This window comes from Brachionichthys hirsutus, chromosome 9 (assembly GCF_040956055.1).
Source record: "Brachionichthys hirsutus isolate HB-005 chromosome 9, CSIRO-AGI_Bhir_v1, whole genome shotgun sequence".
NCBI classification, from domain to species: domain Eukaryota; kingdom Metazoa; phylum Chordata; class Actinopteri; order Lophiiformes; family Brachionichthyidae; genus Brachionichthys; species Brachionichthys hirsutus.
The window spans coordinates 1,986,001-2,002,198 of NC_090905.1; the positions used below are offsets into that span (position 1 = coordinate 1,986,001).

Here is a 16,198-nt window from a genome sequence, read left to right on the forward strand (position 1 = left end):
TGGAGCGCCGCTGCCTCCATTGAGACTCTTTAAGGACCACGGGATGGACAATAAGTGTTTTGGAGTTGGGGAAGAGTGGAACTTTTGCCAAAAAAACAAAAAAAAGAAACAGACATTTGGAGGAATGAATGAACATTTTATTCAACTGAAAGGAGCAAAACCTGACAGTGAATTGATTCTTTCTTAGTTTTGCTCGGATTTAATGTGTCTCAAGTTTAAGTGCGATTTACTTGTTGAGCTGGTTTCAGAGGATTCTTGTGTTTGGATGAAGCGATGAGGAAGACAATGAAGAGGAAGATGATTGATGATGATTTATTGATACTTTATCAGGTGCATTTCACTCCAGTTTCCAGGTGGCAGAGCTCAGTGAAAAAATATTTATCACGCCCGATGTGTGGCGCGTTCAACAACTCAAGGTTCTGACCCCCGACAGTGTGTTAGCTGTAAATGTCTGTGTGTACATTAGACTCAAGACTGGCACCATATTGAGCCGTGAATGTACAGTATAATACTATATTGGCAATCAATCCCCCATAATCCAGATGTTTTGGTGTGTGTCGGTGTAAACGGATACGTTCGGTAGGACTTGTTTGACATGATGCAGATAAATTACCCGACTCGTGACTCGAGATGTTGTGATTGCAGGATTTTAGTTCTTTTTTTTCTTTTTTTTAACCCACGTAACTAAAAATCATCACATTTCTTTGAACAAAGCTGCGATGAACATGCAGGAAATGTTTCCCGTCAAAGACGACTCTTTGAACGCACTCTTAACTGATTGAAGTGAAGTCAGACCAAAGCACTTATTTCACTATCCACTTGTTTTCTTTGACATTTTTAGCAGACTGGTCTAATATTGAACATTAGCCGCAACCCTTTCACCAGGTTTTTGTAATTGCATAATGTTAAACGTTTTTGTACATACAGTACATGTCATATGCAGAATTTTCCCGGTGATACTCTGCATGCCCGTCTTTCAACCCATACTGTACTGGTGTACGTGGGGCACACACACACACACACAGATTTGTTTTTACCCCCCCCCCCCCCCCCCCCCCCCCACACACACACACACACACACACATCTTTCCTCTATCAGCACAAGGTGGCTGGCCCATTTTTAGGGAAATGCTCGATGGATTGATGTGAAATGTGAACCCCTTATCTTTCCATCTACAGTGTACACCATCAGGAATGAATGAATGAATGAATTTGGATGGTCATGTCTGGCTCATCAGCATGCCGGCTGATTGCATATTGCATACCAGCTGGGTATGCATCAGGTCAAACTCAAATCGGTTTTAAAACGGCCATGCTCAGCTCAATGTTAAATAGCAAATTGGCTAGTTAGCGTGTAACATCATTATTCAGCGTATGAGCATCACTGGATGCATTTTAATATGTTGTCATTAGCATTGAGCTCAAAGCGCCTGCTCAAGCATCACCTTGCAGATCACCTAACATGCCTTTTAGTGCTTTTCATTAAAAAAAAAAAGAAGAAAAATTAGAATCCAAGTCATCTGGTGCAACAGACATGCCACCAAGTAGCGTTTGTCTAACACTTAAACTGTCCTAGCATGTCCAGCCGGTTATGAATGGTTTCTGTCCACTGTGGGACCAAGCGAGGCCACGCCCACTCTCACATCAGAGCTGATGAAGAGCTGAAAAAAAAAAAAACAACCTCACCAGCTGTGATGTATCTATGAATAAACATGCTACCCTTTGTAGCAGGCGTTGACAGGCCTCATGTGGCCCTGCTGGAGAATAATGGGGCCTCATGCATGGGGTGACAGTCCTGACCTGCATCAGTCGGGGGGGGGCTGGCGTTGACGACTGATTTATTTTCTGACACATGCAACAGAAGGAATCAGAGCAGCAGGTATACTGCAAATCTGGCTTTTTTCAAGACGGGAATTAAATGTTTGATTGTTTAGGGAGTCTCCATGTCTGAAATGACCCTGTTTGTTTCTTTTTTCTTCTTCTTCTTTCTTTCATTCCCGTGATTATGAATGGTGTGTAAAATTGCACATGTCCCAAGTCGAGTCGTGATTGATTGATGCTCAGCGTTGTTACACATTTAAGAAGCGTAACTCAACCCCGGGGGTACAAAGTAAAGATAACGGTTCTGCTGCTGTGGCAATCAGCCAGTATGCAATCAATCTTTAGGTCTCCATCCTCCACCTCCTCCTCGTTTGTGTCTGCCTTGCACACACACACACACACACACACACAAGTCTTTTAAGATGCCATCGATGTGTACTGGATTCTGTTGCTGCTGAATAAAGGTGTCATAAAGTCTCTGGAAGTGAAATACCATGTTCACAGACTGAGAATCAACTCTCTGAGCTACAAAAATTAAATGTCACAGCTCTGATGTGTACTGGGGTTTAGCAGCTTTTCCCAGATGATGGTAGAGACAGGAAGCTACAGGAGATGAAGGAGAACAGTGACGGGACAGAAGCTTCAAAAATGAATCGCTCCAAATGCCACAGAGGGGCTGGCATATATCCAAATGCGTTTTCCCGTGCAGTCTTCAGCTGTCACGCAACAAATTTGAGGTTTTTGCTGCAGTTCCTGCCGCGGGCCGAGACCTTTTGGTACTTCCTTCACCCTCTTTGCTCCATACACCCTACTGCAATAAATGAATCAGAACTTTCTCACCGGCTCTGATCAACTCCTGCTGCTATAGCCCCTGCTCATCCACAAGCATCGCCTCCTGCTGCCCCCTTCTCTTCTAGCTGCTTCATACGTATTATTGCTTTGCAGCAGCATCACTTTATTATAGCTGTTGCATCTTCTTCCTGAAGTTCACTTCCTGCTCACCCTGCTGCTCCTTTCAAGACTCACAGTTTCACCAACCCACTCTCCTTCTCGTCATTCCTGGTGTGCTTCTTTTACTTCTCCCCAAGCACGGCTCCATCTGCCACCTCCTTCTCGGTCTATCTCTGTGACTTAAAATTAGAATTAAATTATGAATATTGAATTATATTAAAGGTTTTTGCTGTAGTTTTTTTTTAGTTACTATAGTACACTGCGGCCGCTAGATGTCGCTGCCCCGCCGCGCACCGACCACGCCGGGGCGGGGAGGACCCGGCCCGTTGGGCATTCAGCATGGGTCAGGTGGAAATAAACGGGTGATTGGCTATGATCCGCTATACTTCCTCCTGATTGGACGGAAAGGTGTTGGCAAGAGAGAAGGAGGGAGAGAGAGCGCGCTCCAGCCGCGGTGCGCTCCTATCCACACTGACTCTGACGCGCGCACTGAGGGGCTGAGATGTGACCGTCAACCGGAGGAATACAGCGTGTTTCTGTGGGATTTTATTTCTCTCAGTCTCGTAACGAGGGAGGACGGACGCGGAGTCATGCCGGCCACTCGGGTCGCGGCGCTCCTCTGGGTGATCACTTCGGCGTGCGCGGTGGAAGGTAGGTGCGCGGGACTGTGTCCAGATGATGCCGGTTGAATAATTGATGCCCTGACACCTCACCCCTGTCTGGAGCCCACAACTTTATTTTCCTGAATTTCCAACAGCCATGGAATAACATTTTTTAGGTGATAGATAAGGATTTGAGGAGTTCTCCTGTTCCCTGGATGTGTTTGGAGTTGAATAAAAGGGAAAATGTCCTCGTGGAGTGAGGACAACTGTCTCAGCAGAGGTTAACGATGTGTCCACGCGAGAAGTCACCTTCGTGGGTGTTACTGCTAATCCGTGTATTCGATACTTGCACAATAATCCAAACTGCTTTTGTTGGACTAGCATCTCCTTTTTTACGGAGTCACCAGATGATGCAACCACAAAGACCACAAAAAGATGAAAAAATAGTGGCGTTCATGGCAACCAGTTGAACCCAACCCACAGTGACTGTGGCATGTCGCCCCCCCTTCCCCCCTTTGTATTTTATGCTTCCATGCCCGTGTTGCATGATTCCCTGTGTTGTGTCTGACCACTTCCCCTGATTGGCACACCTGCTCTGGTTATCACACCTGCTCTCATCATCACACCTGCTCCTCGTTCCCTTCGTCACCCTACCTTCTTGCCCCCCCCCTGTCTTCATTATACCTTACGCTTGCAGTCACATTCCAGCCTTTCTTTTTTTTTTTTTAGACAAAGCTTTTATATGAACCTTTGTCTGTTTTTCGGGCCTCGCCTTTTGCCTGCTCATCTGGATGACTGCTTGGACCGAACCTTTTTTTGGGGGGGGGGAAATAAACTCTTCTGTTGCTCCACCGTCAGTCTGCGCCTCGGCATCTTGACTCCATACCATCTTCAGCGTCATTGACACACCGAGGATGATGATGTGTGTGTGTAAATTTCAGACCAGGATTACTGAGGATTATATCTGTGTAATATTGGAGGAGTTTATCATTGTGTCTGGGATTAAACATATCTGATGTGCTTTAATACTGTTCCCTCTAATGCCACTGCTCACCTGCAGCAGCAAAGTGAAGCATAATTACAGCTCTCAGGTGCCCCGTGAAGCTGCTGCCCCCTCTTCTGCCTCTCCTCCATCTGCCCCTCCCCAACACCAATTGCTCCTCCTGCTGTCTCCCTCAAAGCACCATCTCCCCTCCTTCCCCTTCATCGCCCGCCTCTTTTGTTGCGCCTCTCCTTACCCGAATGATTCTCCCTCTGATTCTGTCCAAACGCCACCTCCTGTTTCCCTCCCTCCAGATCGCCGATTATGACCTCCTGCTGTACTTCTCCTAATTAGCAGTCGATTGATGCTTCTGCTGCTCCATGCACCAACTCAGCCACTTCTTTTCCACAAGCACCACCTCCTGCTGTTCCATTTCTCAGTGTAGTAGCTATCGCTCCTCCCCAAGCATTAGTGCTCTCCGAGCATCACTTGGCACTGTTGTGCTGTTTCTTCTTCCTCGGCATCACTTCTTTCTCCTCCTGTTGCTCCTCTCAATAATCTCCTCACTCCAGATTCTCCCATCCCTGGTCCTTCTTGTCAATCACAGCATCCTGTCCTGTTATTCCTCCACACGCTTTACTGCTTGTGCTACGTTGCTCCTCTCTCAACACCTCCTACTGCCTCCCATATAATTGATCTTTTTCCTTTCACAAATGTACTTCCTGCTGTGCCTCTAAACACACATGCTCTTTTGATCACCCTTTGTTGCTCCAGCTCATTATTTTTCTGGTGCTGCTACTCTCCAAGCATCATCCCCAGCATATTGCTGCAACTCCTCCTTAAGCATGTTCTCCTACTCCCTTTTCTTGTCCTCTCAATTACTGTTTTTCCCTTGTCCGCCCCCCCAAAAAAGCAAACAAAACTTCACCCTCTACCACTTATAGTGCCTCCCTTCCTCTATGACAGGGGTGTCAAACTAATTTTTTCCAAGGGCCAAATGTAAATGTAACGCAGTAAAAAACAAAACAAAATGCAATGTCATTTAATGTAAAATAAATGTAACTACTCTTTAAATAACTATTTTTTTATTTAACTCTTTAGCCGCCACAGTAATTACAATAAAATATTCAGTTTTGATATCACTGAAAAAGTATGAACCAAAGTTCGTGATGGGAATAAATTAACGCATCTAATAATGTGGAAAAGTTCCATTCAAATGCAATCATCACACAGGAACAAAGATAATCGATACAAAATCAAAGCAAAAGCAAAATGCCACCACCTTGTCTTGTCATGGACATGCAGAAACCAAAAAAACAACCGAAGTGGGAAAGATAAAGAACATTCCCCGAGTCAAAGACAGCACTTTCAGGTTCAGCACCGGACAGCTCCATATCCTATATCCTATGGAGCTGTCTGGTGCTGATCCTGAGTGCCATATGTAGCCGGGATCAACATTTCAGCACATGTTGGGAAAAACAAAAGTTCAAATAACTTTAAAAAGTCACTGCCAGCAGATTATTGATTTCCTGACTGCAGCGTGTTGCTATTGTTATTGCCATGTTGCTGAATTTTTCCGTTTGATCAGTTCACTACTTAAGTCACAAACATTGCATGTTCAATTGTATAGTTGTAAAAATATATGGATAGATTATTGCTGTTATTATAACATAAATCCTTTCAATTGATCAGGTTAAGAAAACCACACTACTCCATTGATCAATAATGATCGATGGCATTAGTTATGGCATTAACTTAACTGCAGTACAACCAACAAATGTGGGCTGTTAACATGTGACCGATGCAGCATTTTGACAAAAACAAATGTCTGCACACAGCTCTCGCAGGCCACAAAAATGACTTGGAGGGCCACATTTGGCCCCCGGGCCTTGAGTTTGACACATGTGCTCTGACATCCCTATTTGGCAAACATTATCCAATCCTTTGAGCCACTCCTGCTCTTTATTTCCTCTGCCTCTTTTCTTCTTCTTCTTCTCCTCCCCTCTTAGGCAAGCCTCCCCTGCTCCTCCATCAGTGTCCTCCACTGCTTCTCCTCCTGCTGCTGCCGTCCCTCATAGATTAGTGCACCGCTGCGTTTTAATGGTGCGCGTAATGACGGTCTCCATAGTGAGGCTCCCCCATTATGAGACATGTAAATGCATTGAAGTGTGAGTCTGTTCCTATGAAACAAAGTGTGTGTGTGTGTGTCAGGGAGAAAAAGGTAAGTTAAGATTGTGAATATAGACAGGTAGCGTGTGGGTGGGGGTTGTGTTGTGGTCATGGTGGCCTTTCATGGTAAGTAGGTACCAAATGAGCTGGTCGGCGTCTGCCGGTGTGAAATGCACCTGCTTTCAACAGTCACTGCTGTTAGCACCCCCTTGTGTACAAGTTTACACTCGATAAAGTTGTTCTATTTTTTAAAGATTTCACCGCGTTATTGCACTTTGTTAATGTTCTAGGCTGACTTTCAGGGAGTTATGGGTTAGCTCTTTTCATTCAGTCTTCCGTTTCGGGCTGGTTTGCGGGTCAGGGGACTTGCTGTCCCAGCTTGCTATGGGCGAGAGGCAGGGTACACCGTCGGGCCAATGTACAATCCAGTGCTTTTGCTAATTTGGTGAGAGTGTGGGCTGATTGATATGGGCAGATGTGTCAGCTATTGACTTTTTCAAGCTACAAGCTATCGATATATCAGCTTTTGAGGATCCATTGAAGTAAGACAGTTCCAAAGATATGGTTTGAAAAGGTACTTTCAATTGAGGGTGTGTTGGAAATCTACGGTGCAAGGAAAACATCAATCTGGATCGATCGGTTTTCTCTTACCTCTGTGTGTGTTTCTGTACAAATACAATGACCTTTACATCCCCCTCGGATTTACTTCATTTCACGGATGCCCAGAATGTAGTGGCGTAACCCAGCAGATATTGGTGCTGCCTGTCCCACAAACGAGCCCTGGGAGGGCTGGCAAAGGCATCTGTATCTGAACCAAACGCCGCGTCGGCAGCAGGCTTTGTCACTGAAATAGCTGATTTGTGTCAGTCTCGAGTATCGGAGTTAATTCCTTTCGACTTTTTCATGCGAGCGCTCCACGAGAGCCTGTTTAGGAGTCGTAAATTTGCGAGGCACTGTTTTGCTTTCTCTGCAGAGATGGACTACATGTATGTGTGATTACACGGCACACACTGCAGCCTTTCTATGTCGGCACATGACCGATGACCTTTTTTTCCCTTGAGCCTGCATAAGTGCCACGTCCCATCTGTCACCTTGGTGGAACGCCAAGGGTTAAATATTAGTGTTTGATGCTGTAATTTACTGACTTGATTCTTGATGAGTGCGTGCTTGCGAGCGCATGCGTGCAGCAAATGATGAACGAATAATCTACCGCCTCACATTCATTGGGCGCTGATATGCAGATGACACACCGCTCTGCTGCCACACATGCACACACACTGCATGTGTGTGCATGTGTGGCTCATGTTTAAAAGATGCAGCTTCTGCATTCATCTGGTGACGGGTTATCGATGTGACAGACAGATTGTTGAACTGGGGGAATGTAGAAGCTTGGGAGGGGAGATCTTTTGCACCAGCCAGAAGGTTTCCACTCCGTTTTTCCTTTCTTGAGGGCCTCCGCTCGCTATTAAATATTTGTTTCCACACAGCATTCAAATTGTTTCAGAATAAATTGGGTTTCTTTCTTTCATTGGGTGCTTTGAACCTCTGGGAGTATTTCACTTCAGAGTCCGGGCTGGTGCTTTATTTCCCACGGCAAGCTGGGCATTGGGAGTTAATTTCATATCAGGCAGTCTGCTATTAGATACTACGCCTCTCTATACCCATCAGACTTCAATATCAGTTTCGTGTGCTACGGGAAGTAATTTCTAACGAAACAGTCATTCATTACTGGGACGTGAATATAAAGTTATCCCAATGTGAAATTGTACGTAACTTTGAATCTTCACACCTTGGCTGTGATTTGTCCCATGATTCAGCATACATTTTTTTAAGGTATATTTGAGTAAGAACTTTCATTCATTCATTTCCTGAACCACTTTGTCCGTTACCGGGGGTCATGTCATCGGGTTAAAAGCAGGCAGGAGGCTCCCAGCCTTACAGTTCTGAAGGACTGAAGCTGCCCTCTCTCGCTGGTTTACCATTACTAGCAATGGCCTGACACTGCCGGCCAATCAGCAGCTGTCCTTCAGGATCCAAACCGCCGCTCTCCACCACGGCCGCCTTTGCTAACACATTTAAATGCATGAATTGAGTTTACTGCAGAGAGATGTTGAAGCCTTGAACTGCCCTAAACTCCTCAGATGATTTGCATATCCCTCTAAGTAGATTGTATTTCCCCGATATCAAACAGTAACCAATGCCGTTGGAGAACAGAGGAATGGTGGCATAAAAGGAATGAAAGGATCCTTTGTTTAAATCCTTAAATTCTCCCCTTCTTTTCACTCGGGTCCATTATGCTGTCTCTTCAACTCATTTGCAGCTCAAAGAGTCACATCAATACGCCGCTATGTTAGACAGATGTCAGCGGCGCGCTCTGAGTCGCTCTGCCTCCTGCTTCTTAGCATGCAAGGTAAGCAGCAGAATCAATTACCCTTTCTTTCCGCGCTCGCGCTACAGCCCTCGTCAATAAAAAAAAACAACACCTCAGTTTATCCAACCTCGGGCTTCTTGATTCTTTACCAGAAAAGAGAAGAAATAAAATACTATTCTGTTTTTATGTTCAGATGAAGACGGATTTAGAGACGGGATAGTTCCTCATCAGAAACATGGTGTTACGTTCAAGTGATTCCAAAGCTGGCATCCAGGAAACATTTTAAAACTTGGAACTACAGAGTTAGATCTAAACTTGAGTTGAATTTAGACTCTCTGCAGCAACTTTCGAGAAAGAAGAAGCTGTGTGAGATCGACTTAGGCTTTCCGACTGTACGTTTGATGACGGGCTGATGTCCTGTGCACAGAATGTGGAGACATGGCGCTGCCCTGATGAATGCTGCTTCAGTTAGGAACGGCGAATCAGCCGAGGGTGACAGAAAATACTCGGAGGCAAACTGCACAGCCTGGAAGTTGTGACAATAAAACGAGTGTTTAGGCACATTTTGGATTTGGCCAATAAAAATGAAAAAAGCCCAAAGATCACAGCACCAATAGCTCATCATATTTCCAATACAGACGTTTAGGTGGCATTTTGATCAAACAATATTGATCTGGCATGATGGTTGAGGAAGCATCTTTTATGCTGGCAAATGAATTGAAAGAATAACGGGAGCAGTTATTGTGCTGTTGCATAATATTTAATATTGCGTCCACCCTTGGACACAGCCACACCCTTTCACGCGTGTCCTGTCCTGTCCCCTCTGGATGCTTTATGCTGCAGCTCTGAGCTGTAGACCTTTGCAGCTCAGCATATGATTGAACATAATGGCCCTATTATTTATTTGCCTGGTTGAGAGTGGGCCCTCTGCCAGCCTCTTCAGGGCTCCTGCCGTGGGCATACGGTCTCACAGATAGCCATGCGGGATATATTTAGGTTTGTGTCACTGTGGTTTGCAAAGGAAAATGGGGGGGACGTAATGGTTGAGACACGCACTGGTGATTTTGGCTTCACCCGGAAATGGCTGTGAGGAAAAGCACCTCATCACGACGTAAGATCTTCATCACGGCGGTATAAACCATTTTCGGGAGAATGAATTATGCGTAAACAAATTAGGGCTGCAATAACTGTTTTCCTTGTCAGACAAGTCTGAGGTGTCTGTTTTATTTAAGAACTGAATGATAGATTCCCAAGCAATAATCGCTCCTCCCGCTCAGCGCTTTATATTTAAACGATGGGGGGCGGCATCCATTTGGATGGTCTAATTAACGACAACTCAAACCTCTCGTTAGCTTCAGATCAACTTTAACCTATACGTCTGCACCGTTTTAGGCCTGAGAAGTGGGAAGAGAACTTTTAATTCAACCCAAGACCATTTTGGTGGTAACGGCATCAAAGTTTTGATTTCATTATTTATGCACAAAAAAACATTGTCAAGTATGAATATTGTGTTCCACTTCAGCCAATCATCATCAATTGGACACATTAGACCTTCCAGAAACCTTTTCCTTCTTGAGTCCTCTATCTACACGGCCCTGCCTTTCCGGTTCAGTTTAAGCTCTTAATGCTGCGGCTTTGATACCCGGCTTCATCCACCCCATCCTTGTACGTCCGTTTCTGCTCCGCTGCAGGCGTTCAGCTCAGGAACACGAGAAAACTGACCACAGGAACAGGAAAGATTATTGTTCGGGTTCTCGAACGTGACGCCGAGCGTTAAGCTTTTGTCTGGTGAAATGTCGCATGCTTGAACCGCACGCGTAGCATGACCCTGCATTTCAGCATTTTACCGGGTCTACGTTTCTCCCCTTGCGTTCTCCTCAGTAACGCAACACAATGGGTGGCAAAGCAAAAGCTGGGGCACAGCACACAGATGGGCAGGTGAACGATGGGGGGGGGGCAATGCTGGTTACCCCGTGTGATGCCGGCTTTAATAGCGGCTCTCCGGAGAGATGGAGCAGTAAAAAGAAGACTGAAGGAGAATAGGAAATGAAAGGAAGCCAAAGATATGAAGAGAGAGACAATGAAGCCAGCGGTTAGCCTTCTGCTGCTTGATATATGAAGCGGGGAGCCAATAAGTGTCAGGTCCCCCCCCAATGGGGAGCCGTTTTAACAAGCGCCTAGTATTTGAATAGCTGTTAGCAGGCTTGTGATCTCGTCTGGCACTTTCTTACGGGCGTGGAATTGCAATGATAAAGCTGCGTGGCGGTATAAACAGTTCTACCTTTCACCAGCCTGTGAGCCTTTTGCCTTGAGCTACTGTCTCACCCAGAGACATGTCTATTATTCTTGAAGGCACTGACTTTTTCTAAAAGGACGGCATCGAGATGGGAAGCCTCCGGGACGGCATCCGACACCCCACTGGTTCTGATCCAGAATCAATAATCCAAACATAGAATCTAGTTGTGTGCTTTGTGCTGCCAGTTCACCTGCGTGCTTCGGCACTTCGACACATTCCTTCATCCCGGATTGAGAGCATACGTTTCTAATTTGGGTCCTCTCCCGAACCCTCATTGTGTAATCGTGCTTTTTCTTTTTGTCCATCGAGCTCTTCGGTGTGCCCAACAAGCCCAGCGAAAGCAACGCTGCACATGCCTTCACTTTTTTGAGTCCTTTTTTTTTCAAGACACGAACACGGCAGAAACTAGAAATGCTGCCAGAGAGAGCAAACCCACCCACCCACCCCGCCCCCCCGCCCCCCCGCCCCCCCGCCAAGGCAGAGAGTCTGTTCTGATGGGCTGTGCGCCGCTGCAACCGCTACAAGCATGGATGTGTTTACAGAGCTATTTTAGAAATAAAGTCCAATCTGATGAAGGGGATTGCTCCAGGAATTTTGGTTGTCTTGGATAGGTGTTTATTTTTTTATTTTTTTGTGCAAAGGAAGCAGATCAGCCAGCAGATGGTAAGATCGATCAACCACTTATTGCAGGTATTAAAGGTTGGTGGTTCGATGCCGAAGTGTCCATGAGCTGTCTTTGTGAACCCTGTGGAAGGTTTTGGCCCACAGGGGATTAAATATTAAAATAAGGCTGCGTATAGCTGCAACTTAAGCATCCCACCGACCCAGCTAGCCGCCAGAGGCTAATGTGTCAAAAATCCCCAAATTTCAAGTAACTGTCGGGTAGAGGCCAAGAATGAAATTACAGTTCAGGGATTTGATATGGATGCTGCAGCAGTTGCCATCTAGTCATAAACGAGCTGTTAAGACAGGAAGTACCGGCTTTTAAACGACATCCTGTCCAGGGCGATGACATATGGAATACTTGATGGCAGAAATACATTCTGTCCATAGTCTGCTGTGGCTCCAGTGATGAGAGTCCAATAGACCGAACTCGAGCTATACTGCTCCTCTGAGTAAACGGGGTCTATTGGCGGGACTTGAAGACGCCACAGAAAAGGCTAACGATCAGAGAGGGCCCCATTTTATTCTGTGACGTTACTATAATCTAAATATAATTAACACTGACAAACTTGTGCTTCAGAAGCAGCAGGAAGGAAGAAGAAAAAAAAAAAAAGCAACGAAGGGGAACAGAGGTTGAGGCGAGGAGGAGATTCCCAGAGGGGAAAAGCAGAGTTCGATGCAGCCGCTGTGCCGCGGCTCGATCCGGGAGGGAACTCTGCACATCTCTGTGACGGCGGGTCAAACCGTGTGCACCGGAGCGCAGCCACGCGGGCGACAAGACATTAAGCCTTGACTTTGACGACCCTGGTGGAGCTGAAACTGTTCACGCTAAACCGCTTTGTACAGCAATTGTTTCCTCGTTTCGATCTGTTAGGATTAGGAAAACATTTTTATGAAGCCATGAATTAAAAATACTTATCTATAAACCATAAATCAGTGGTGTTGAAAGTTGTTTAAACAGAGAGGAAAAGGGAAGAATCTATAGCTGTTCTGGTCACGGGTCTCATCACACACCTCAAAGGAAAGTTCCAATCTGATGGTGACGCTGGTACAAAAATCTTATCACATGATGGATCGTGGTCTCCTTTCTTTCAGTTTAGTTGCTCTCGAAGTGAAGAGATTTGGATTCCATTTAACAGCGCTTTACAAACAGGCAAGTCCAGCACTGTCTGTTCCCCTCGGTGTGTTGCCAGAGGAATTTAAATGTACTGTGTGTTAGTTCTAAACCAGTCATTTCCATTCGCTTTAAGTGGCTTATTTGATATCTGATTCTCTCAACAATCTTTTGATTCCCTATTGATGAAGGTCGACTTTTAAGTTTGACTTTGAAAAACAAAAACTGATTCAAACAGCTTAAAAAAAGTGTGCATGAATAGTTTGCATGTGCATATTTCATTTTGCATCCTCCGTTCTAATAAATACATTCAGTAAAATGTATTCATGGGAAAGGAAGAGATGGATTGTGCAGGATTACATCTAGTGATAACTTCACAGTCAGATGAATTCTCATTTCACTGAGTCATTTGGCTTCTAAAATATAAAATTGATGGTCGGTGGGACCTCAAAGGGGGGGCGGGGTGCCCTGCCGTTAGCATGCAGCTCCACGCTGACATGGCCGAGCTTCCTACTGCGCTAGCACTTGTCTCCTAGCCACGTAGCATTTTCTGCCTGAGCATAAGGTACCTCCCTGAGCGAGTGGATCTCTTCCAGGCTCGAGCATCCGTCAACAGATTGACCCGCTGATGGGTTGAAACCGTCAATGGGGAGATGCGGCACACGGTCATCTGATATCTCTCTCTCCTTCGCTCTGTTCATTCCTGTCTTCCCCCCCATCGGTCTCCGTGCAGAGACGCATGCTGGCATGCGATAAACAGATCTGTGACTAATGGTTGGCTTTAATGGAATACAAATGCGATGATTAAATAAGCTCCTTCTCAAAATAATGCCTTAAGCTGGACTTTTTAATTATCGGTTTTATTTCAGGGGATGATGCAACAGTGGAACTTGTACGTTGGCTTCGCATGAATTGGCCCCGGGAAATAATGATCAGCTTCTCTGGCACCACAGACCGCATAGAATTTATTATATTTAGCATATATTTATAAGCATATCTCCGTTTTATATCCGCATCAAATTAATTTAATAACTGGATCTCATTCAGGACAAATCTAATAATCTGTTTCTGTAGACAAAGATGTATAATTGCAGGCTCGGAGGAAGACGCGGGCTCATTGCCGTCTCCAGCCTGCTGGAGAAGCTCGTATGTCTCCACATGGCCTTCTCATTGTAAACCTAAGAATATGTGAATCTGCTGTGCGTGTATTCTTTGTGTAAATCTTGTTATTGTGGAGATGCACTCAGACACACAACACCGGGGCCCATTTCCCCCTCAGCTGAGTTCCATTCAGCAAATGAGTACTTTTCCAGTAAGCTTCTTTCATTATTTTTTTTATCCTGATCACATGTCACATCCAGAATGATTCCGACGCCCCTACTTTGATGGACTCCCGTGAATTCCTGTCATTTCAAAAAGCGCAAAAATGGAAATGTATTTACTTAAGATTGATTTGCTGAAACATGTGGGCGCTTTCATGTCGGGGCTCTGAGATGAAATGTTGGCTTTTGCTGCCGTTAATGCTTCGACGTGCGGATCTCAGCGCCACCTCGTCGGATTTCGTCTCCCACTCGTCTTTGATTTTTCTGACTGGCGGCAGAAACATTGGAAATATCTTGATGTGCTGAAAGCCTTGCTTGATTTTGCTGCATGCTTCTTCTTTTTTTAGTGACTTTTATTAGAATTGAATTGCACGATAAACTGAAGACGTAAAGCATCATTCAGAATGGGACTAAATGATGACCTCATTGACCGGATGGATACTTTCTTTCTTTTTATTTGGAGGGGGGGGGACACTAGTCAAGAATTGATAAACATTCTGACACAAATTTCTAAAATAATAAAGTAAGAGATGAGATTATCAGAGTTGATAATTCAAATTGCTAAAGAGTAAACCGTCTTGTTTTTTTGCTGGTGTCTTTGAGCAAACTCATGTGTGTGTGTGTGTGTGTGTGTGTGTGTGCTTTTATTTTTGTGATGGTGGCAGTTTCATGTTAAGTTTTCTTCCAGATAATGAGAGGCGTGTACCAAAAATAAAAAATGTTCTGGTATTTTTGTTGTTCTGCTCCTGAGTTATTTATTTATTTTGTGGTGACGAGCATATCCTGCCATCTAAAGAACTCAACACGGTTATATTTATAGGGTGACGAGCACATTTTGTGTTTTTAAGCACAAATTTGGCCTTCGCCTTTAAAGGCTTTGTGTTTCCTTGACAGGCTTTCCTGTGTTGTGTTCAATATGCCGCAGCCGTGCGTCAGGAGTTCTGATTTTCGGCAATGGAGAAAGCTGATCGGGACTGACAAGACCGCCTCACCTCGCTTTCCGTAAAGCATAAGGAAGATGCTCTCCGCGGCGGCGATGGAGTCTTACCCTCGGGAAGTGTGTTGACTTTCATCAAGTGCAATCGGGATGCCACAGATTTTCTGGGTCGAGGCTGTCGACGGCAGAAGCGAGGCGGTGAGACGGAGGAGAGGTGAAGTCGGAGGGCGGGGCAGAACCATGAAGGGAAGGAGCCAAAAGTCTGCGATTGAAAGCATGCGCTCGCGTTTTGTGTGGGACGTTTGTTAGCCGAGAAACTGAGACGCAAGCTCATGTGACAGCTCATTCCTTTTAACGCAGCGGTCCTCCGACTCCCTTGGCAGGCGCTCTCGACACCGATGACGAGTCAACAATGGGGGAAAAACAACCTGATTTCTCAAAGCGTCTGATTCTACAGATCTTTGTGAGCGCGCGTGACCTGAAAACATTTCAGATGAGTTAAAGATTTGGGGGGGGTGGTAAAGATATTTTGTCATTGTTGATCACGAAGGGGAGGAAATGAAGCAGCAAATAGTAAAGTGAAGAAAAATATCAATAAATAAAATGGCATCAATCTTAAGTATCTGATTTGAGGCAGCACAATGGAAAGAAATCCCTGGAGAGCAGCAATCGCTCCGTGGATTCGGCCACAGCTGCTCGTTTACACCCGTAGTAGATGCTGAGCAGCATCAGCAGCCTTTGTGCCATTGGTTCTGGTTACTGGACTGTAAGTACAGCATTCGGGCGGCCCTTAGTTAGCCGGGCTGGGAACTAAACAGCACTGGTGGAAAAATGTCTGCTGAAGCTGGGGGGGATGCTCTAAAGTCATCTGTTATGTACATTTGTTTGTTCCATTCTAGGTAAGCAAGTATTATAAACTCCTTTTAAATCAATCACACGATAGTGTCACGCTATCGAAGCAGAAAGGTAA

At 45.3% G+C, this 16,198-nt stretch overlaps 1 protein-coding gene across 1 annotated transcript in view; it reads left to right on the top strand.

The window, feature by feature from the left end:
* Positions 1-3,044: 3,044 nt before the first annotated feature.
* Positions 3,045-16,198, top strand: part of LOC137899420 (ephrin type-B receptor 1-like) — a 46,200-nt gene continuing 33,046 nt past the window's right edge. Inside the window, exons 1-2 of the mRNA XM_068743454.1 lie at positions 3,045-3,115; positions 3,332-3,423. Coding sequence (XP_068599555.1) covers positions 3,045-3,115; positions 3,332-3,423 — 163 coding nt within the window. The remainder of the gene's footprint in view (positions 3,116-3,331; positions 3,424-16,198) is intronic.